This window comes from Zophobas morio, unplaced genomic scaffold (genome assembly GCF_036711695.1).
Source record: "Zophobas morio isolate AGI-343-1 ecotype UQ-CSIRO unplaced genomic scaffold, CSIRO_AGI_Zmor_V1 ptg000012l, whole genome shotgun sequence".
NCBI lineage: Eukaryota > Metazoa > Arthropoda > Insecta > Coleoptera > Tenebrionidae > Zophobas > Zophobas morio.
The window spans coordinates 5,090,044-5,114,101 of record NW_026972117.1 but is presented as its reverse complement, the minus strand read 5'-3'; the positions used below and the strand labels follow the sequence as shown (position 1 = coordinate 5,114,101).

General features: G+C 29.2%; 1 protein-coding gene across 1 annotated transcript in view; it reads right to left on the bottom strand.

Annotated features, from left to right (window-relative positions):
• Positions 1 to 4,517: 4,517 nt before the first annotated feature.
• Positions 4,518 to 24,058, bottom strand: part of LOC135128046 (protein FAM117B) — a 128,888-nt gene continuing 109,347 nt past the window's right edge. Inside the window, exons 5-7 of the mRNA XM_064054855.1 lie at positions 19,349 to 19,360; positions 4,793 to 4,897; positions 4,518 to 4,619 (exon numbers count right to left, since the gene is read on the bottom strand). Of these exons, the coding sequence (XP_063910925.1) occupies positions 4,518 to 4,619; positions 4,793 to 4,897; positions 19,349 to 19,360 (219 nt within the window). The remainder of the gene's footprint in view (positions 4,620 to 4,792; positions 4,898 to 19,348; positions 19,361 to 24,058) is intronic.

The window sequence follows — 24,058 nt, the reverse complement described above, 5'->3', positions numbered from 1 at the left end:
TCGAGGTGCGCAGCTTTTGACTTCAAGTTCACAATTTACGAGAAATTATATACAAAATTGTCTTTATTCCAATGGAGCACAGCGAATTTTAGACCAATAGTTTCTGGAAAAATTTTGGAAATACTTTTTCTAATTTTCCTTTTCTATGTGTAAGAATTCTAAGGCAAAAACGATTCTAGATGTGTGATTCACGGAAAATTTTGTATGAATTTGGTCTCTTCTTCATGAGAATACTTGGATTGTTTTTTTTTTGGAAAATTTTTCAAAATTATTTTGATTTTTGTCAATTATTTGTACACCCGCTATGAAAGTAACTGCCGGTTCGTAATCTACTAGCAACTCTCTACAGACTTGTCCATTTATTCATTGGAGTAAAACCTGTTTTAGCACTTTTTTAGAAAATTTTTGAAGTGTTTTCAACGTTTTCGCACTTATTTGAATACCTACGGAAAAAAAAATCATTTCAAATTCGTAATCTACGAGAAATTCTGAATAAGCTTGTTTTTTCCCATTCGAATAATGATAATTCTAACGTTTTTTGGAAAATATTTCTAATTTTTTTCGGCTTTTTCGAGGTTCGCAGCAAAAATGACTTCAGGTCCATAATTTCCGAGAAATTAAATATAACATTGTCCTTTATTCTACTGGAGCACAGCGAGTTTAAACCAATGGTTTCTGGAAAATTTTTGGAAAAACTTTTCCCAGTTTTCCTTCTTTCCGTGCAAGAATTATGAAGCAAAAATGACTCCAGATGCGTAATCCACGAAAAATGTTGTATGAATTAGTTTTTTTTTTCATTAAAATACTGAATTGTTTTTTTTTTTTTTGAAAATTTTTGGAAACTATTTTTGATTTTTGTCAGTTATTTGAACACCTGTTATACAAGGAACTGCCGGTTCGTAATCTGGTATCAACTCTCCATAGATATTTCCTCTTATTCATTGGAATAAAACCTGATTTAATACTTTTTTGGAAAATTTTTGGAAAGTGTTTTCAACTTTTTCGTAGTTATTTGAAAACGTAAGGAAAAAATCACTTCAAATTCGTAATTTACGAGAAATTCTGGATAAGTTTGTTTTTTTTTCCATTCGAATAAAGATCATTCTAACGTTTTTTGGAACATTTTTGGAAAATATTTCTAATTTTTTTCGGCTTTTTCGAGGTTCGCAGCAAAAATGACTTCAGGTCCATAATTTCCGAGAAATTAAATATAACATTGTCCTTTATTCTACTGGAGCACAGCGAGTTTAAACCAATGGTTTCTGGAAAATTTTTGGAAAAACTTTTCCCAGTTTTCCTTCTTTCCGTGCAAGAATTATGAAGCAAAAATGACTCCAGATGCGTAATCCACGAAAAATGTTGTATGAATTAGTTTTTTTTTTTCATTAAAATACTGAATTGTTTTTTTTTTGAAAATTTTTGGAAACTATTTTTGATTTTTGTCAGTTATTTGAACACCTGTTATACAAGGAACTGCCGGTTCGTAATCTGGTATCAACTCTCCATAGATATTTCCTCTTATTCATTGGAATAAAACCTGATTTAATACTTTTTTGGAAAGTGTTTTCAACTTTTTCGTAGTTATTTGAAAACGTAAGGAAAAAATCACTTCAAATTCGTAATTTACGAGAAATTCTGGAGAAGTTTGTTTTTTTTCCATTCGAATAAAGATCATTCTAACGTTTTTTGGAACATTTTTGGAAAATATTTCTAATCTTTTTCGGCTTTTTCGAGGTTCGCAGCAAAAATGACTTCAGGTCCATAATTTCCGAGAAATTAAATATAACATTGTTCTTTATTCCACTGGAGCACAGCGAATTTAAACCAATGGTTTCTGGAAAATTTTTGGAAAAACTTTTTCCAGTTTTTCTTCTTTCGGTGCAAGAATTATGAAGCAAAAATGACTCCATATGCGTAATCCACGAAAAATTTTGTATGAATTTGTTTTTCTTTTCATTAAAATACTGAATTGTTTTTTTTTGAAAATTTTTGGAAACTATTTTTGATTTTTGTCAGTTATTTGAACACCTGTTATACAAGGAACTGCCGGTTCGTAATCTGGTATCAACTCTCTATAGATATTTCCTCTTATTCATTGGAATAAAACCTGATTTAATACTTTTTTGGAAAATTTTTGGAAAGTGTTTTCAACTTTTTCGCAGTTATTTGAATCCGTACGGAAAAAATCACTTCAAATTCGTAATCTATGAGAAATTCTGGATAAGCTTGTTTTTTTTCCATTCGAATGAAGATCATTCTAACGTTTTTTGGAAAATTTTTGGAAAATATTTTTAATTTTTTTCGGCTGTTTGGGTGTGGGCATCAAAAATGACTTCAAGTTCACAATTTACGGGAAAATTAATACAATCTTGTCCTCGATTCCATTGGAGCACAGCAAATTTTAACCAATCGTTTCTGGAAAAATTTTGGAAATACCTTTTCTAGTTTTCCTTCTCTATGTGCAAGAAATAATTCGAAAGCAAAAATAATTCAGATACGTAATTCACGAAAAATGTTGTATGAATTTGGTTTCTTCTTCATTCGAATGGAAATTGCTTTTTTGGAAAATTTTTGGAAACTGTTTTCGATTTTTCTCAGTTATTTAAAAACCTGTTATAAAAGTAACTGTCGTTTCATAATCTACTAGCAACTTTCTACATACTTGTCTTTTTATTAATTGAAATAAAACCCGTTTTAGCACTTTTTTCGAAAATTTTTGAAAAGTGTTTTCAACTTTTTCGCAGTTATTTGAATACATACGGAAAAAAAATCACTTCAAATTGGTAATCTACGAGAAATTTTTGGATAATATTGTTTTTTCCCATTCGAATAAACATCATTCTAACGTTTTTTGGAAAATTTTTGGAAAATATTTTTAATTTTTTTCGGCTGTCTGGAGGTGGGCAACACAAATGATTCACAATTTACAAGAAATTAAATACAATCTTATCCTTGATTCCATTGGAGCACAGCAAATTTTAACAACCGATGGTCTCTGGAAAATTTTTGGAAATAATTTTTCTAGTTTTCCTTCTCTATGTACAAGGATTCCAAAGCAAAAATGACTCCAGATACGTAATTCACGAAAAATTTTGTACGAATTTGATTTCTTCTTCATTAGAATATTTAGAGATTGCCTTTTTTGGAAAATTTTTGGAAAGTATTTTCAATTTTTGTCAATAAAAAGTGACTGCCGGTTCGTAATCTACAAGCAACTCTATACAACCTTTTTTTGTTTTAACACTTTTTTGGAAAATTTTTGGAAAGTGCTTTCATTTTTTTTCAATTATTTCAATATACAAGATTCGACATTCTTTGGAAAATTTTTGAAATATTTTTTCCAGTTTTCTTGTTTATTTGAAGACCCGTAAAAAAATTACTTGTATAATCAGGGGTATCAAGAATACTTTATCAGCAAACATTTCAGTCCATCGAATGTGATCGAATTTTTGAAAAATATTTTGGAAAATTATTATGGAAATAAATTTTTGGAAAAAAAAATCCGTAGTTTTCTATTTGATAACTTGTAGCAAAAATTATTTGAAATTCGTAATCAACGGAAGATACCTTCTAAATCAGCAGCACTTTCATCCATTAAATGTAGCCCGTTTTAATTTTTGGGTAATATTTTTCATTTTTTGTCAATTTTTTGAAGTTCTACAGAAAAAAATCACTTCATAATAAGAATCATAAGTAATTCTTCAAATAACAATTTCTTTCCTAAATACAACTCCGAAATTTGAGTAAATTTCAAACCGACATCACTGATTGTCGAGGATCTTCACTAGGGAGGCTGTTCGAGCATTTTGGCTAAAATGTCACTACAAGGATAAAATTTTATTATTACAAAAAATGCATCTCTCGTATTAAACAGAAATGTGTTTTACGCGTAAAACAGTTAAAACTATCTTCATAGATTACTTAAAAATACGGAATGAGGTAAATTTGCTTTCTTTTTTACCTATTTTTCGGAAATTCTGAAAATTATTATTTACTAATTTTCAGTTACGTTAAACAAAAAAAATCCAGAAATGCAAGAACCTACCAATATCAAAATTTGAGCTGTACAAAACCACCCCAAGGATAAAAATTAAAAGTGCCTTCTTGTCAAAACTAAAAACTCTTGTAATATTTATGATTATGACATTAATTGTAATTTGAAATTCCTATAACGGCAGGAATCAATCCAACTCAATTGTTCTCCCAGATACAGTGACCTCAAACTCCGTTGACCAACTCGCATATTTCAGTCCTCAAACCGCGCAAACATTTTTACCGAAACTAGAAAAACCTCCAAATCGCGTCATTATCAATTAGGCTCTTACTTAAAACCCCCATCGTATAAAACCCTCGCTAAAAAAACAAAAGTGGCTACCCAGTAGGAAATCCTTTACCGAGCCTCATAACGCCGGTGACACGCTGTTTGTTTTAGGGCACCCCGCCGCGTGTTTGCCCCCCCGTGGATCGCCAACTCCCCTAAAAGCTTCTCCTTATCAGATCTCCACATGATGACAATTTCAATTCAGTCCGGCCCACGTACGCCTCACGCCCGATCTCGCGTCCTTTTCCGGCGCGCGGGCGCCGACGAGGACGCACTCGGCCGACGTTTCGGCGCTGCCCTGATGATGTAAATTAAATTTTCAGAACGCTAATGTGGAGTCCGATGTTTGGCGCCTTTGTAATAATTTTGGTACAAGCCATAATATGTTTCTCGTATCGTTCTTGTCGTGACAATGTCTCCGGCGCAAGAATGCGCGATAAAGAACAAAAATGATATATTTAAATGTTTCACTTTGTGTGGACGGCGCGGCATTTTTATGCAGGCAACGACGGGTAAAACGAGCTCGGTTGGGCCGCGATGATGGTCGGACGCGGTGGGACTTGATGGATGGTGAAGCTGTGGGAGAGGAGAAAAATTGCGCTAATTGTGCCAGATTTTTGGTAATTTAGAGCACTTGGCTTCTGGATCTTTTAGTTTTTTGACGACGAGGTTTCAAATCAGAGCCTACTCTGAAAGGACTAATTACACAGGCCTGCGATGGTTTTCCCCCAACAAAATCTAGTAGTAATTTCGGTAGGTCTTAGATACTCATGTATAAAAAAAAATTGCAAAAATTTCTATCACGTACAGTTTCTGCAAAAAATATTTTTTTCGGTTTTGTTCTTAGTACTATAAAAATTAACTTCTAGATTTTGTGGTAATAATATGTATGGATAATGGTGTTGATATTTCATTTCGTGTTCAGCTTAGTACCCTTTGTGTCGACTATGCGCTTACTACCCTGAATTTAAACAAAAATTACTAATGTCTTCTCGGAAATGGGTTAATTCTTCAGATAAGTTTGCTGACACCAATGATTTGGATGGAGCCACAAAATCATACAGACGATTGTTACTTTTGCTGTTCAAATATAAAATGATATAATGCGAAAAATGTAACAGCAATAACATATCCTATCGTGAATACAAGAGAAAACGCTTAAATCAGAGCTTTGAAGAAAGAAAAAAAGAAGCTTCTTGATTTATTTGTTTTTTTAAGTCTTGTTTATAACTAATTTAGTTCATTTAATAAATAAACATTCAATTTTATATTCTTTATATTTTATTTTTTCATAAAAATTCTTTGAAAAACTATGAATATTTAGGCCTACATAAAAATAAATCTCGATGTGCTACAAAAAAACTAGAGCTTTATTTTAATTCGGCATACATAAATATCTAAAAAAAAAACAATATTATTTAAAAGGGAAATTAAAAGTTATATTTCGCAGGCCTGTGTTATTATTAGATAGTTGTTTTAGTCAAAATGTACAGTTTTGGCACAGATAAGTAAGATCGTTTATTTGTAACTAAAAAATAATAATAATAATATTAATAATAAAAAAATACTTACGGCCTGTTGTATTTGAGGTCCAGCGAAGTATATGAAAAGAAAAAAAAACACAAAATTACATATATACAAAAAATAAATATACATTGTTGTTTCGTTAATAATATTAAACTAAGTTTTTTAAAATGTCATGTCAATAAACAGATGATTTATGAATTTTATGATGATTTAAGCTACTTGAATAATGATCGGAAGATGTGTTTTGTAAAGTCTGACTAATGTCAAGAATCTCTGATATAGCTAAAGTTGACAGTAGGGGTTCTCCTCAAGGATCCACTTTGGGACTTCTATTATTATTTTCTATATTTACTGATATGTTTGTCTCGCTCTCAAGCATTTATTTAGATAACGGCTAACATTGAATAAAAACATAACGGATTGAGCTTTATTGGGTTTATAAATAAAAAACATCAAATTAATCAAAAAAAATCGAACAATAATTTAGTTCGAATGTTGAAAAAAAATCTTTACTTTTTAAAATTCTGGGAATTAATTTAGAATTTTATAAATTAAAAAGTTTGAAAGCAACTCGATTATACTAAATGAAAATTTTGGTTAAGATTTTGAATTTAGAAATATTTATAAAGAACGAACCACGCTTTAAAGTTTAGAAAATAATTTTGAAACAAAAATTTCATTCTCGTTTTCTAGTTACGTAAAGACGAGACCTTGGACAAAATTTGAAAAAATTGTGCTTAAAAGTAAATTATATAAATATTTGAAACAATGGTGGAAATTTTGTCGCAATTTTATAGTTAATCACATGTTAAAAATTCGAAGATTTAAGAAAATCTCATGGAAGTTAATATTTAATTGGGTGCTACTTTGCGATGACGTCAAGAATTTGTTAAAGGGAATGAATAGACAAATTATATTTAGTCGTTTTTCCATAATCAAGGGGGTAGTTATCAAAAAAGTTTTGTGGTTTATCAGAACATTTCTCACAAAATCTCTAGATATTTGATTTTTCTGTTTTTTTCGTTTCCTCAAATTTTTGGTACGACTTTTTCGATTTTCCGATTTTAAATTTTTAATTGTTCATTTTACGAATTTTTCAATTTTTCCATTTTTCATTTATTGAAGTATTCCACTTTTTAATTTTGCGATTTAGCTGTCACATTTTTTAATTTCTCGATTTTTAATGTTTCGATTTTTTTATTTCTTCAAATTTGCGACATGGCTATTTTTCGATTTTTCAATTTGATAATTTTCATTTTTTTCCAATTTTTAATTTTTCGTTCCTTCAATTTTATCTTCTGGCCATTTTTCGATTTTCCTACTTTAATATTTTGATTTTTCAACCTGAAAAATTTCAAATTTTCGACATTTTTTTTCATTTTTAACTTTTCAGATTTTCAGACTGTTATTTTTTCAATTACTCATTTGCATTTCTCTAGTTTTCAGTTTTCATTTTTTAATTTTTTCAAATTTTAGTTTTTAAAATTTTTTGATTTTTGAATTTTTTCCTCAAATTTTCGATATGGTTTTTTTTGATTTTAAAATTTTTGATTTTTCATCTTGCGAATTTTTCAATTTTTCTATTTTTCAGTTATGTATGTCTTCAATTTTTCACGAATTCAACTTTTTGATGTTTCAATTTTACGATTTTTTTAATTTCTTTCTATAATTTTTAAATTTTTCATTTTTTTTTCTTGAAATTTTCGATGACTTTCGATTTCTCGATTTTAAAGTTTTTGATTTTCCATCTTATGAATTTTTCAATTTTTCCATCTTTTAGTTTTGTATTTCTTCAATTTTTCAATTATTTCAGTTTTTAATTTTTCAATTTTTCGATTTTTCTTTCCATTTTAAATTTTCTTCAGTTTTTGTACTTTTTCAATTTTTGAACTTTTAAATTATTCGATTTTTCTTGTATCAATTTTTGTTTCTTCAAATTTGCGATATGGCTATTTTTCGATTTCTCAATTTAACTATTTGATAATTTTTTTTAATTTCTAATTTTTCGTTCCTTCAATTTTACCATGACCATTTTTCGATTTTCCTACTTTCAAATTTTTTAATATTTTGATTTTTCAACATGCGAATTATTCAAATTTTAGACTTTTTTTATCACTTTTAACTTTTCGGTTTTTCAGACTTTCGTTTCTTCAATTTTTGATTTGCATTTATCTAGTTTTCAGTTTTCATTTTTTAACTTTTAGTTTTTTTAATTCTTTGATCTTTGATTTTTTTTCCCTCAAATTTTCGATATGGCTTTTTCGATTTAATTTTTTTTATTTTTAACTTTTCAATTTTTGATTTGCTAGTTTTCAATTTTCATTTTTTAAATTTTTCGATTTTTCATCTTGCGAATTTTTCGATTTTTCCATTTTTCAATCTGACAATGTTCCAATGTTTTTGATTTCTAATTTTTGGTTCCTTCAATTTTAGGATTTGACTTTTTTTCGATTTTTCGACTTTAAAAATTTTTTTGAATATTTTGATTTTTCAGCTTGCCAATTTTTAAAATTTTCGACATTTTTTTTATTTTTAACTTTTCAATTTTTGAGCTGCTAGTTTTCAGTTTTCAATCTTTTAAATTTTTGATTTTTCATCTCGCGAATTTTTCGATTTTTCCATTTTTCAGTTTTCTCTTCAATTTTTCAGGAAATCAACGTTTTGATTTTTCAATTTTTCGATGTTTCTTTTACATTTTTTAATTTCTGGATATTTAATGTTTCCAGTTTTCAATTTGACAATTTTCCAATATTTTTAATTTCTAATTTTTCGTTCCTTCAATTTTATGATTTGACTATTTTTCGATTTTCAAAATTTTTTTAATATTTCGACTATTCAATTTGCGAATGAATTTTGAAAATTTTCGACCTTTTTTTCATTTTTAATTTTTCGATTTTTCAGACTCGTTTTTTCAATCTTTGATTTGCAGTTCTCTAGTTTTTAGTTTTTAGTTTTTTCAAATTTTAATTTCTTTAATTTCTCTATTTTTTTTGTTTCTTTAAATGTTCGATATGGCTTTTTCGATTATTTGATTTTAAAATTTTTGATTTTTCATCTTGCAAATTTTTTCAATGTTTCCATTTTTCAGTTTTGTATGTCTTCAATTTTTCACGAATCCAGCGTTTTGATTTTTCAATGTTTCGATGTTTCTTTTACATTTTTTAATTAATTTAATTTTTCGTTCCTTCAATTTTACGGTTTGACTATTTTTCGATTTTTCGACTTTAAAAAAATTTGGAATATTTTGATTTTTCAGCTTGCGAATTTTTAAAATTTTCGACATTTTTTTTTATTTTTAACTTTTCAATTTTTGATTTGCCAGTTTTCAGTTTTCATTTTTTAAAATTTTTGATTTTTCATCTTGCAAATTTTTCGATTTTTCCATTTTTCAGTTTTGTCTTGAATTTTTCACGAAATCAACGTTTCGATTTTTCAATTTTTCAATGTTTCTTTTACATTTTTAATTTCTCGATATTCAATGTTTCCAGTTTTCAATTTGACAATTTTCCAATGTTTTTAATTTTTAATTTTTTCGTTCCTTCAATTTTATGATTTGACTATTTTTCGACTTTCAACATTTTTTTAATATTTTGACCATTCAATTTGAAAATTTTGAAAATTTTCAACTTTTTTCATTTTTAATTTTCCGATTTTTTTATTTTTTTGTTTTTTAAATTTTCGATATGGCCTTTTCGATTTGAAAATTTTTTATTTTTATCTTGCTAGTTTTTCAATTTTTCCATTTTTTAGTTTTATATTTCTTCAACTTTTTTGATTTTTTTTAATTCTTTTTCTTTAATTTTTCTGTTTTTGTACTTTTCAATTTTTCCCTGCTTCTTTACATTTTTTTAACTTCGCGATATTTAATGTTTCGAGTTTTTTGTTTCTTCAAATTTGCGATATGGATTTTTCAATCTGAGAATTTTCCAATTTTTTTGAATTCATAATTTTGCGTTCCCCCAATTTTACGATGTGACTATTTTTAGATTTTTCGACTTTGAAATTTTTTATTTAGAGCTCTCAATTTGCGAAATTTTCAATTTTCCATTTTTCGGTTTGGCGTTTATTCAAATTTTTACATTTTTTAATTTCTCGATATTTAATGTTTCCAGTTTTCAATTTGACAATTTTCCAATGTTTTTAATTTCTAATTTTTCGTTCCTTTAATTTTATGATTTGACTATTTTTCGATTTTAGTGTTTTCAAATTTTAATTTCTTTAATTTTTCAATTTTTTTTGTTTCTTTAAATTTTCGGTATGGCTTTTTCGACTTGAAAATTTTTGATTTTTTATCTTGCGAATTTTTCAATTTTTCCATTTTTCAGTTTTGTATTTCGTCAATTTTTCATTTAGTCAACTGTTTTGATTTTTTTTCAATTTTTTAATTGTCTTTCTTTAATTTTTCTGTTTTTGTACTTTTTAATTTTACGATTTGGCTGTTTTTAGATTTTTCGACATTGAAATTTTTTATTTAGGGCTTTCAATTTGCGAAATTTTCAATTTTCCATTTTTCGGTTTTGCATTTATTCAAATTTTGAATTTTTCAATTTTTGTTTTGTATTTGTCTAGTTTTCAGTGTTCAATTTTATTATTATTTTTCCACCTTTTAATTTCGTTAATTTTTCGATATTTCAACTTTCGGAATTTTAATTTTTTTCATTTTTCATGCTTGTTTTTTCAATTTTTTATTTTTATACTTACATTTTTATATTTCAGGTACTATGATAGCTAAGGAAATCGAAGGAAATTGTCATGTTAGTGTTTTCTCCTTATTTATCATTTGAAAAGCATAAAAATAAAATTCTGAAGAATATAATTCACTTAAATAATTTTCAAAATTACATATATTTTTCAAATTATTTTTGAAATACACTGAATATAATTCGGTTTACATGCAAGAAATTCAAATTAATCCAACAAAAACAACAAATCACTACGTATGTTAAAGAAGATTTTGAAAATAAATTTAGAACAGATATTTCATTCTTTTTCAGTTTATTGAAGGGTGGGAATAGACAAATTTTAGTTGAACGTTTTCTCGTCTTCAAAATTAGACTAAGGGTAGACTGAAAAGGAAAACTTATATTTTCGCATTGTACGAACTGTGAAATGCCAACGAAATTGGATAAAATGGTCGTGTTAGAATGTTTTCTTTTGAAAATCAAAAAAATAATAAAATTTCCAAGAATTAAATTATTTAAATAACTTAAGATTGCACAAAATTCAAAAACAAATGAAATAGACAATTTTGAAAACAAGTTTAAAATATACTGAATTCTGCAGGTTTAAAAAAATAATTATCTCGTATAATCCACACTCAATATTAAAAAAAAACTTCATATTTCAGAATTCTAGCAACGATTCACAAAATTGGGACAGTTTGAAAAATATACCGAATTTCACTGAAGGCAAATTTTGAAAAATAAATAAAGTAAATACAAAAAGCAGAAAAAGTATTCATTAAATTTTTTATTGAGTTTTGTACACTCATAGTGGCTAGAGAATTTTTATTTCCTTGACACTTGAGTTTTGAAAAAAAACCTCAGAGGTGAAATACAACCAAATATTTAATGTATTAAAGAAATTAGCGAAACAGTTTTCTAATATCAAAAGAAAGTACATGATGATGTAATTTCATAATTTCGTAAGATGCAAAAATTTTCCAAACGTAAGATACGAATTTTTTGTGGTGCAAGTTTTACAACTTTATTATGTTGTACGAAATAAAAAGAATCTAAAAACTTTATGATTTACGATTTAATGTTCCGAAATCAACATTTACAACCCGAAATTTGTTTCGACGTTTTACTTGTCTAGGGATCAAAAATAAAACTAACTAAATTTTTGAAAACCGACAAAACCGTAATTATTTTCCTCCTGAAACCCTACATAGATCAGCCGCCTATCTACATAAAGATCACAAACACAATTTCTCTTCCAGCACTCATAAATCACACAAAACTCAAACAATGAAATGTCGCGGCGACCAATACTGCCAATGTTTTCAAACAGAATTTCAATAAAACCTTTCCCATGTCCCAGAAACGGCAATTCCGCCACCAGCGCAATGTACACAAAATTAATACCACACTCTTAATAATCGACATCTGTTCCACTAAAGACACCTCCAGGCTCTTCGCAACTCCTGCAGATCTACTTAGATACCAAACGCTGATATTACACCGGCAATCATCTCATTCAATTTGTCCTTCCGGTAATTTTTCAACCGTTTTGCCAACATTCCTCCCGAATTAATTACCCGCCGTTTTCACAACGAAAACACTAATCCTCCGCATTACCACAAATTAAGGGCCAGCAAGCTCCGAAGTCATCAATCATCGTGTCTTGTTAGCATCACGTGGCTTTTAAAAATAGATAAAATGTGGCCGGAGTCGTCGCTCGATGGCCATTCCACCTAATGACATTGTTTTTATCAAGATATAATTTAATAAAGATATAGATGGGATTTACAGATATGGGTATTTTTATTATGTTGGCTTTGAAAAACGTTAAATCGTTAGGTTGGGCTCGCGTGACGAGCCGACGATCACCGACTTTTATAACGCGAAATTAACAAAAAATTCTCGAGGAAAATAACGACACGGGAATTCTTTCAGGAGCAATTGCGGCCATTTTACCACAACATGGTCGCTCTTGCGGAACGGACATCCAACGATTAGCAAATCAAATAGCGGAAATCGTGGTCTTAGACGGTCCGTTAGGGCGAAAATAGGCGAGATTGTAATTAATTCATTATAAATAAAAAGTCGACGCACTTGGTTGTTTAAGGAGAAAACGACAACTGGCTCGGGTACCTGAATTTTATAAACCTTTTTTAATTATACATTCAAAAGTAATTAAAACAACAATGGATTCGAGTCGTGACAGAAGGCGAGCCTTTATTAAAATAATATTAAACTGTTTTAATAAGCAACGTGGAGATGGGGCTTGGGAAGTGAAAAATGGAGAGAAAGCCGGAATAAGAATTTGAATCTTTTCGAGTCTTCCATGAATCGTTTCAGGCTGAAAAAATATTCATCCCTTCTAGAAGGTTAATGACGTCATCGCAAAAATATTCCAATGAATTTTTTTTGGTCTAAAATTATTTTCAAAATCTTCTACTTCCTTTGTTTTTGAATATGTGAAATTTGGGGCGTGATTTCTAATTTAAAAATCTTTTCTAAAATTTCGAAACAATTTTTTCTGTATTCGGTGCAATTTTTTCGTGGTATCAATATTTTTTTCTTGTTTATGTAAACTAGGACATTCAGGATATTCTAAAGTTTTTTTTAAATTTTTACATTTAATTTATTTTTAAAAATCGTAAATTTTATTTTTTTAAAATATTGCTTCATTTCTTGTATCAGTGTGGAATTTTTGTACAATTTTTGGGTTTTATTTATTTTTTTCCTTATAGAATCTACAATAAAATTTAAAATTCTTTTCAAAATCTTCTATTTCATTTGTTTTTGAATGTTTGAAGTTTGGAGAGCGCGATTCATCTTTGATATTTTTAATTTAAAAATTTTTCTAAAATTTCGCCAACATTCTGTAACATGTTTTTTTTAATATTACCTTATTTCTTTCATTAGTTTGTAATTTTTGTACAATTTTTGTACAATTTTTCTCTATAAAACCTATAAATTCAGAAAATTTTAACATTTTTTCAAAATTTTCTATTTCATTTGTTTTTGAAAATTTGAAATTTTTAGATAGATTCATCCTTTACATCTCAGTTGTTCTAAAATATCGAAACATCATTTTTTCAGTTTTCGGTGTGATTTTTTCTGGTTTATACAAGCTAGGACATTCAGTATATTCTAAAGTTATTTTCAAATTTCCATTTATTTTATTTTTCAAAATTCTAAATTTTATTTTTGCCAAAATTCTGTAATATGCTTTTTTTAAAATATTACTTCATTTTTTTATCAGTTCGGAATTTTTGGGTTTTATTAATTTTTTTCCTTATAACAAAATTCAGTAAATTTTAATTTTTTTTCAAAATCTTCTATTTCCTTTGTTTTTGAAGGTTTGAAATTTGGAAAGCTTGATTCATTCGTTTTCTAATATTTCGAAACATTTTTTTCTTAATTCGCTGTAGTTTTTCCTTGTATCAATAGTTTTTTCGTGTTTATACAAGTTAGGACATTCAGGATATTCAAAAGTAATATTTTAAAATTTTCAAATTTAATTTATTTTTAAAAATTCTAAAATTAGGAAAAACGATCATTCTTGAATTTTTGCTAAAATTCTATAACATGTTTTATATAAATATTACCTCATTTTTTCATTAGTTTGGAATTTTTGTACAATTTTTGGATTTTATTTATTTTTTCCCTATAGAACCTACAAAATCCAGTAAATTTTAAAATTCTTTTCAAATTTTGTTTCAGTTGTTTTTAAAAATTTAAAATTTTAATTGTAATTCTAAAATATTGAAACATAATTTTTTCAATTTTCGGTGCGATTTTTTCTTGTTTATGTACGCTAGGACATTCAGTATACTCTAAAGTTGTTTTCAAATTGTTTAAATTAATTTATTTTTAGAAAATCTGAATTCTGACAATTCTAAGTTCTGAACCTTTCGTAGAATTTTGAAAAATGAGGGCTTTTTGAACATTCAGAGTTTAATTTTATAATAATATATAATAAATTTGGAAATTGAGATTTGAGAATTCGGAAACGAGAAACTAATAATTGAGAACTGGAATGTCTGAATTTGGGAAACGAGAATAGGAAATTAAAAATTTGGAACCTTAAGAGTCACCAGTTGAGGATTGGAGACTTTATAAATTGGAACTGAAAAAAGCGGTCTGTGAAATTCGGAAATTAATAACTGATAATCTCAATTCGGGGAACTTGAAATTGGAGATTAACAACTGAAAATTTCAAAGTTTGCACACTGAACAATAATTCATAACTGAGAATAGGAGTTTTTGAAATTGGGAATTGATAATTAGAAATTAAGCATTAAAAGCTCCGAATTCAGGAATTCCAAATGAAGAATTTAAAAAAACTGAAATTTAAAAACAACCAAACCAAATTTTGAAATTTCTATTCTTCGGGAATTTAAAATAAAAGTAATAGAAAAATAATAACTGTTTGGAATTTAGAATGATGGGAAATTCGAACTTGCAATTTGAAAATTTTCGACTGCAAATTCCAAATTTGAAAGCGAAGCCAAATTTAAAACGAATTGAGAATTCGCAATAGGAAATAGGAAAGGATATTTGGGAATAAGTAACTAAGAATTTAGGAATTGAAAATATCAAAAATTTGGCACTAGGAATTAGCTTTTAGAATTTGGAAACTGAGAATTGAGAATTCGGAAATCAGAATAGGAATTTAGACCTGGAAACTAAAGAGCCACGGGTTGAGAATTTTTAGAATAGGAATTGAGACCTTCTAAATTGGAATTTAAGAATTCTGGAACGGAAAAGAGCGGTCTGTGAAATTCGGAAATTGATAACCCAGAACCTGAATTCGGCGAACTTGAAATTGGAAATTTACAACTGAAAATTTCAAAGTTTGCACAGTGAGCAATAATTTATAACTGAGAATAGGAGTTTCTGGAATTGGGAATTGAAAATTAGAAATTAAGCATTACAAGCTGCGAATTCAGGAATTTGGAAAATGAGGATTTCAAAATGGGAAATTGACAATTGAGAACTGAGACAGAATTTTGGAATTTCAAATACGAAGATTTTTGTTCTCCAGGAATTCGAAATAATTAATAGCGGTAAAAAATTTAAATAACTGTTTGGAATTTGGAATGATGGGAAATTCGAACTCGCAGTTTGAAAATTCTGAATTGACAACTTCGTAATTTGAAAGTGAAGCCGGAATTTAAAGTATGGGAAGCGCCAATTGAGAACTCTAAGAATAAGGAACTAAGAACTTAGGAATTTAAAATTTGAAAATATAAAATAATTGGCATTAGGAACTAGCTTTTAGAATTTGGAACTGAGATTTGAGAATTCGGAAATCAAAATAGGAATTAGAGACCAGGAAACTAAAGAGCCACGGGTTGAGAATTTCAGAATTTCCAATTAGAAACTTAAAATTCTGGAACTGAAAGAAAGATGTGTGAAATTCAAAAATTGGTAACCGAGAAGTTGGATTCGGGGAACCTAAAATTGGAAATTCCTATTTGTAGTTCAACAAATAGAATATGAAAAGTGAAAATTCAAAATCAGAAATTTCGAAATTTGCCAACTGAGCAATGAAAATTTAGCATTTAGGCCCTCATAATTCATAACGGAAAATGGAAATTTTGGACTTGGGAACCGAAAATCAGGAATTTAGGAACACAGACTAGAAACTAAACACTATGATCTACGAATTCAGTAATTCAAAATTAAGAATTTAAGATGTAAAAAGTGTGAAGAATTTAGGAACTTGGAATTGGAACTATATAAAGTTTCGCATTGGAAATTGCTATTTTAGAATTTGAAAATTGAGATTTGAGAATTCGGAAACCGGAAACTAATAATTGAGAACTGGAATATTAGAATTTGGAAAACAAGAACAGGAAATTGAAACTTTCTAAATTGGAATTTAAAAATTCTGGAACTGAAAATAGCGGTCTCTGAAATTCGGAAATTGATAACTGAGAACCTGAATTCGGGGCACTTGAAATTGGAAATTAACTGGAAATTTTAAAGTTTCAAAAATTTATAACAGAGAATAGGAGTTTTTGGAATTGGGAATTGAAAATTAGAAATATAGCACTACAAACTGCGAATTCAGGAATTCGAAATGAAGAATTTAAAAATTGAAATATTGTGACAATTTTGAAGAATTTAAAGAGTTGGAAGATTCTAAAAATCCAAAGATTCGAAAGAATCTGAAGACTACGGAGATTCTGCACATTCCAAAGACTCTAACAATTTTGAAGATTTTAAAGATTCCAAAGATTGTGAAGGTTCTAAGTATTTCAAAGGCCGAAGATTCCGAAAAATCGAAAGATATTGAAGATTCCAAAGATTCTATATAAAGATTCCATAGCTTCCAGAAATTTCACAAATTTCAAAAACTTCGTATATTCCGAAACAAGGGATCCCAGAAACTCAAAAAATTCCTGATAGTCTAAAACTCTAGAGATTCCAGAGAATCTTAAGATTCGAAAAATCTGGAGATTCTGGAGATTTTGAAGATTCTGAAAATTCTGGAGATTCTGAAGATTCTAAAGATTGTATATAAAGATTATAAAGTTCCAAAGCTTCCAGAAATTCGAAAAATTCCGAAGATTCTAGAAATTCTGAAAATTCTGAAGATTTTGAAGATCCTGGGTATTTCAGAGGCTGAAGATCCCAAAAAATCGGAAGGCATTGAAGATTCCAAACATTCTATATAAAGATTATAAAGATTCCAAAGCTTCTAGAAATTCCACAAATTTCAAAAAATTCCTGATAGTCTAAAACTCTTGAGATTCCAGAGATTCCAGAGATTCTTAAGAATCCAAAATTGCGAAGATTCTGGAGACTGAAGATTCCAAAGATTCTGGAAATTCTGAAAATTCCAAAGATTTATAATGCCCCAAAGTTTCCAGAAAGTACAGAAATTTAAAAAATATCAGACATTCCGAGAAAAGAGATTCCAGAAATTGAAACTGCGAATTCAGGAATTCGAAATGAAGAATTTAAAAATCGTCCATTACGACAATTTCAAATCGGGAACTTGACAACTAAGAATTGAGATTTAAAAACATGTTTAAACAGAATCTTGCAATTTCAAGTACGAAGATTTTTATTCTTCAGGAATTTGGAATGATGGGAAATTCGAACTTGCAAAGTGAAAATTCTGGATTGACAACTTTGGAATTTGAAAATGAACCCGGAATTTAAAATGCGAGAAGTGGAAAATGGGAACTCACAATGGGAAATGGGTATCTGAAAATAAGGAACTGGGTATTTAGGAATTTGGAATTGGAGATATAAAAATTTTTGCATTAGGCATTAGTATTTACAGTAAAATAATTTTTTTTAATGTAGTTTCGTATATCTTTCAAAATTTTCAAAATTTCTTGACCGATAAATATTACAATTATTTTTTGATTTTGCTTGAAATGAAAAGTGTTTTCGGTGCTCGTTTCACAACGTCCATTTTTTCAAAATTTTCGAAATTCTCTTATTTTTGATTAATTGTACGTATTAAGCTCAATTTAATTTTTTCGTCTTAAAAAGAGGAGTTTAAAAAACGTAATTTCCACTCTTAAAGCACAAAATCAAATTTTCAGAATTTTCACACTGGTGAAATCGTATGTGGTCTTTTTATTTTTCATTTAAAAAAACTTCAATTGAACGAAATTGAAATTTTGCAGTTGTGAAGCTACAAAAATAATATATGAATCATAAACATACTACAAAATTGATAGTGAAATGTTAATTATTAAATAAACGTAAAAAACAACGAAAAAAGACGAATATTTTTCGAAAATTCTGGTAACAGTACTATTTTAATTATTGAACCAGCAGCTTACTCGATTGCAATTTCATAAACACGAATTTCCAATTTTAAGATACCGATCTCGGAAAACCCCATTTAAAACCCATACACGATTACAGCGACGTTTCAATCATCCTAACATTAGTAACATTTATAATTTCTTAATCCGCCATCGACCAGTTATTCAACAAAACAGCCCATGACAAAACCCACCAGGAATGTCCATATTTCACACCTCAGAACGCATCCAGCTCTCTTCCTTTCCATTAATTTTTTGCCAACTCTTAAATCATTCAATTAGTTTAACATTTCCAAACACGTGTTAAGGCCGCGATTTTTTCTCAACAGCCTTCAGTCTAATTCGATTTTCTTGTATTTTGATTCGCGGACACACTTAAACGAGAATTTATCTACTCAATGCGAAAAGTTTAATTCTGAAACGCCACATTAAAACGGCAAAATCCTAATTTACGGTGTGAAAATTCAGCTAATGGGAGCGGGTTTTGAAAGAAGATGAGTTGAGTGATAATAAATAAGGTAGATTATAGAAATTGAGCGAACGTTGCCATTTGTAGAAATTTGTGAAAACGGTTTTTACGGCAAAACTTACTTTCACGAGATTTATTATTACACACTACTTTCGAAGGTTCGGGGCGATTCGGCTAAATATCTAATAATCGCCTCTTAAACACAGAGAGCTTTAATTAATACGTTTTATATTTTCCTCGAGTAAAGCTTTAGTGCTCTGGAGATTTATGTATAGAAATATTAGTCTCAAGTAGTCGTAAATTATCACTACTAACGCCGAGTTTTAAAAATTTAAGACGTAATTAAAGACCTACATAAAAGAATTTTCAGATAATCAAGCATCATAAATGTCACGTGTAATAAAAGTTTGTGTTTGAGTTGATAAAAATAAAAGAGAGAGGGCGGGTTTAAATATTCCGAAAAAATAAAGAGAACAAACCAACAACGGCTTCCAGCAGACATGCAAAACTTGAATCAACAAAGTATGATTGATAGTGTTTTGATGTGACATCACCTCCAACGTACCGTAAATGGATCCTGAAACAAACAAAAGGGAAAAGTTAAAAACATGATTCTTTCTAGTGCTTCCACATTTTTCATTATTTCACGAAAAACGCACACATAATGGTAATAATTTCTCCCGATGACGTCACGCGAACTTTGGAGGGGTGGATTAAAGAGCGCACCGAAACCCATATCTTCCCACCGCTCTCGATACAAAAACGCCGCCAATCTCCCTGAATTACCTTATTATTAAACGCATAAATACGTCACACAACACAGAACACATAGATTAGCCGGCGTACCATCATGGGAGTAAATTAATTCGCACGACGATCGGCCGAGACGTGTCGAATTGCCCCGGTGAAAAACTGTGATCGTGCTAACCAGACTTCCAGCGTTCGATGGAAATTCGCAATCGGGCTCATTACGGCCCTGCGCTTCGTGCGACCGCAGCTTCCGCCGCTCTGCCTTGTAATCAACGCAAATCGAACCATTATTGGCAATCAATGATCCGATAATAAACGTTTGCTGCACTGGATTGCATGATTTAGTGGTGGCGGCGAGCACTTCGCCGGTACGAAAATGACGCCGGCTCTTCGGGGGCTGAATAATGGATCGCGGGGACAACCGACACGGTGGCGCTGTGGCGGCTTGTTGTTTTGTACGTGGTTTATTCAAAGAGCCGAAACTGGACTTTATTTCTCTTGGTATTTTTACTTCCTGAGCGTGAGCTAAATTTTGTGTGTATATTACGAATTTGGTGGTGATGGTAAAACGCAAACCATATACTCCTGTATTTGTGGTTTATGAATCTATCTTGATTTTGTTTATTAGTATATTTAATCCCAATTTTTTAGCGGGTCGGATGGATAAAAATCCTTCGTTTTTTATTCAAGTCTCTATTTTATTTGCGGCTTCATCAACCAAATAGAAATAAACATAGCATAAAATAAATACAATTACAAATTAAACATGTTGAGGTCATTATAAGATAAGAAAATTAAATCTTGTTTTTTGTTATTTTTAGAATTTTTCAATTTCTCAATTCTTAAATTTGTCAATTTTTTTTAAATTTAGATTTTTCGATTTTTTTTTATTTTTTGATTTCTCAATTTACCGATCTTTGAGTTTTACGATTTTTCAATTTTCAATTTTGGCGTTCTTAAATTTTCGATTTTTCAATTTCTCGAATAATCGACTTTTGATTTTCGCATTTTTCGATTTCCCGATTTCGATTTTTCGACGTCTCGAGATCTCGATTTTTCAGTTTTTCAATTTTTCAGTTTTTCGATTTTTCAATTTTTCAATTATTCGATTCTTCATTTTTTCTTCGATTTTTCAGATTTTCAAAATTTCAGTTTTGAATTTCTCGATTTTCAATTTTTCGATTACCTAACTTTTCGATATTTCGATTCCAAAAAATCTGGAGACTGGAATCTCTGGGACCTTTGGACTCTTTATAATTTTAAAAATCCCATATATTTCGAGATTCTAGAGATTCTAAAGACAGTAAAGAATATAGGTATGAAGATTCTAGGCATGACGAAGATAAAAGATTCCAAAAAACCTGACGACTTTGAGGTTAGAAAAATTCTGAAAAATATAAAGATTCCGAAAAATTTGGAAGATTCCAAAGGTTCCAGAGATTTTAGGAATTCTAAAAAAATCAAAATTTCTAACAATTCTGAAAATTCTAAAGATTTCGAAGATTCTGAAGAATATAAAGATTCCAAAAATTTCAAAGATCTCAAAGGTTCCAGAAATTCTAGGAATTTTCAAGCTGAGATATATTGTCACAATTTTGAAGATTTTAAAGATTTGGAAAATTCTAAAAATCCAAAGATTCTAACAATTCTGAAGATTTTAAAGATTCCAAAGATTGTAAAGATTCTAAGTATGTATTTCAAGGGCTGATCGGCAGATATTGAAGATTCCAAAACTTCCAGAAATCCCACAAATTTCAAAAATTTCGTTTAATTCGAATTCAAAAAATTTCTGATACTCTAAAACTCTAGGGATTCCAGAAAATCTTAATATTCGAAAAAAATTCTGGAGATTCTGAAGATTTCAAAGATTTCTAGATAAAGATTATAAAGATACAAAGCTTCCAGAAATTCCAGAAATTTTAAAAATATATTCCGAGACAAGAGATTCCAGAAATTCGAAAAATTCCTGATAGTTCGAAAGTTTAGAAATTCCAGAAGTTCGTAAGATGCGAAAAATTCCAAAGGTTCTATATATAGATTATAAAGTTTTCAAAGCTTCCAGAAATTCCAGAAATTTCAAAAATTCTTGAGAGTCCAAAACTCTAGAGATTCCCGAGATTCTGAAGATTCGAAAAATCCCGAAGATTCTGGAGATTCTGAAGATTCTGAAAATTCTGGGGATTCTGAAGATTCCAAAGATTCTATATAAATATTATAAAGTCCCAAAAGCTTCCAGAAAATCCAGAAATTAAAAAAATATCAAATATTCCGAGAAAAGAGATTCCAGATTTACGAAAAAGTCTTGATAGTTCCAAATTTTAGAGATTCCAGATGTTCTTAAGATTCGCAAAATTCCGAAAATTCCAGAGATTCTGAAAATTCTGAAGATTTTGAAGATTCCGAAGATTGTGAAGATTGTGAGTATTTTAAAGGCTGAAGATTCCCAAAAAATTGAAAAACATTGAAGATTCCAAAGATTCTATATAAGATTACAAAGATTCCAAAGCTTCTTGACATTCCAAAAATTAAAAAAATTTCGGATATTCCGAAACAAGAGATTCCAGAAATTCAAAAAATTCCTGTAGTCCAAAACTCTAGAGATTCCCGAGATTCTTAAGATTCGAAAAATTCCGAAGATTCTGGAGATTCTGAGTATTTTAAAGGCTGAAGATTCCAAAAAATCGAAAAACATTGAAAATTCCAAAGATTCTATATAAAGATTCCAAAGCGTCCTGAAATTCGAAAAATTTCAAAAATTTCGGATATCCGAAACAAGAGATTCCAGAAATTCAAAAATTCCTGTAGTCCAAAACTCTAGAGATTCCCGAGATTCTTAAGATTCGACAAATTCCGAAGATTCTGGAGATTCTGAAGATTTTGCAAATTCTGGAGATTCTGAAGATTCCAAAGATTCTCTATAAAGATTATAAAGTTCCAAATTTTCCAGAAATTCCAGAAATTTAGAAAAATATCAGATGTTCCGAGAGAAGAGATTCCAGAAATTCGAAAAATTCCTGACAGTTCCAAACTGTAGAGATTCCAGATGTCCTTAAGATTCGAAAAATTCTGAAGATTCTAGAGATTCTGAAAATTCTGAAGATTGTGAAGATTGTGAGTATTTTAAAGGCTGAAGATTCCAAAAAATCGAAAAACATTGAAAATTCCAAAGATTCTACATAAAAATTATAAAGATTCCAAAGCTTTCTGAAATTTCAAAAATTTTGAAAATTTCGGATATTCCGAAACAACAGATTCCAGACATTCAAAAAAATCCTGTAGTCCAAAACTCTATAAATTCCTGAGATTCTTAAGATTCGAAAAATTCCGAAGATTCTGGAGATTCTGAAGATTTTGCAAATTCTGGAGATTCTGAAGATTCCAAAGATTCTCTATAAAGATTATAAAGTTCCAAATTTTCCAGAAATTCCAGAAATTTAGAAAAATATCAGATGTTCCGAGAGAAGAGATTCCAGAAATTCGAAAAATTCTGAAGATTCTAGAGATTCTGAAAATTCTGAAGATTAAGAAGATTGTGAGTATTTTAAAGGCTGAAGATTCCAAAAAATCAAAAAATATTGAAAATTCCAAAGATTCTCTATAAAGATTCCAAAGTTTCCTGAAATTCCAAAAATTTCAAAAATTTCGGATATTCCGAAACAAGAGATTCCAGACAATCAAAAAATTCCTGTAGTCCAAAACTCTAGAGATTCCTGAGATTCTTAAGATTCGAAAAATTCCGAAGATTCTGGAGATTCTGAAAATTTTGCAAATTCTGGAGATTCTGAAGATTCAAAAGATTCTATATAAAAATTATGACATTCCAGAAATTCCAGAAATTTAGAAAAATATCAGACATTCCGAGAAAAGAGATTCCAGAAATTTGAAAAATTCCTGATTGTTGCAAACTTTAGATTCCAGAGGTTCTTAAGATTCGAAAAATTCCGAAGATTCTAGAGATTCTGAAAATTCTGAAAATTCCGAAGATTATGAAGATTCTGGGTATTTTAAAGGCCCAAGATTCCAAAAAATCTAAAAATATTGACGATTCCAAAGATTCCATACAAAGATTATAAAGATTCCAAACCTTCCAGAAATGCCAGATTTCAAAAATTTCGGATATTCCGAAGCCAGAGGCTCCGGAAATTCAAAAAATTCCTTATTGTCCAAAACTCTAGAGATTCCAGAGATTCCCGAGATTCTTAAGAATCGAAAAATTCCGAAGATTTTGGAGATTCTGAAGATTCTGAAAATTTTGAAGATGCTGAAGATTAAAAAAATTCTGAAAATTCTGAAGATTACAAACATTCTCGAAAAATTCTAAAGATTCTGCAGAATCTGAGTACTTTAAAAGCTGAAGATTCTAAAAATCTGAAGATTTTGAAAATCCTGAAAATCTTGAAAATTTTGGAAATTTGGAAAATTTAGAGGTTTCTGAAGATCATAAAAATTCCAAAGGTTCCAGAGATCTTAGAAATTTTAAAAAATCCGTATATTCCAGAACCTTGAAGGTTCCAGGAATTCTAAA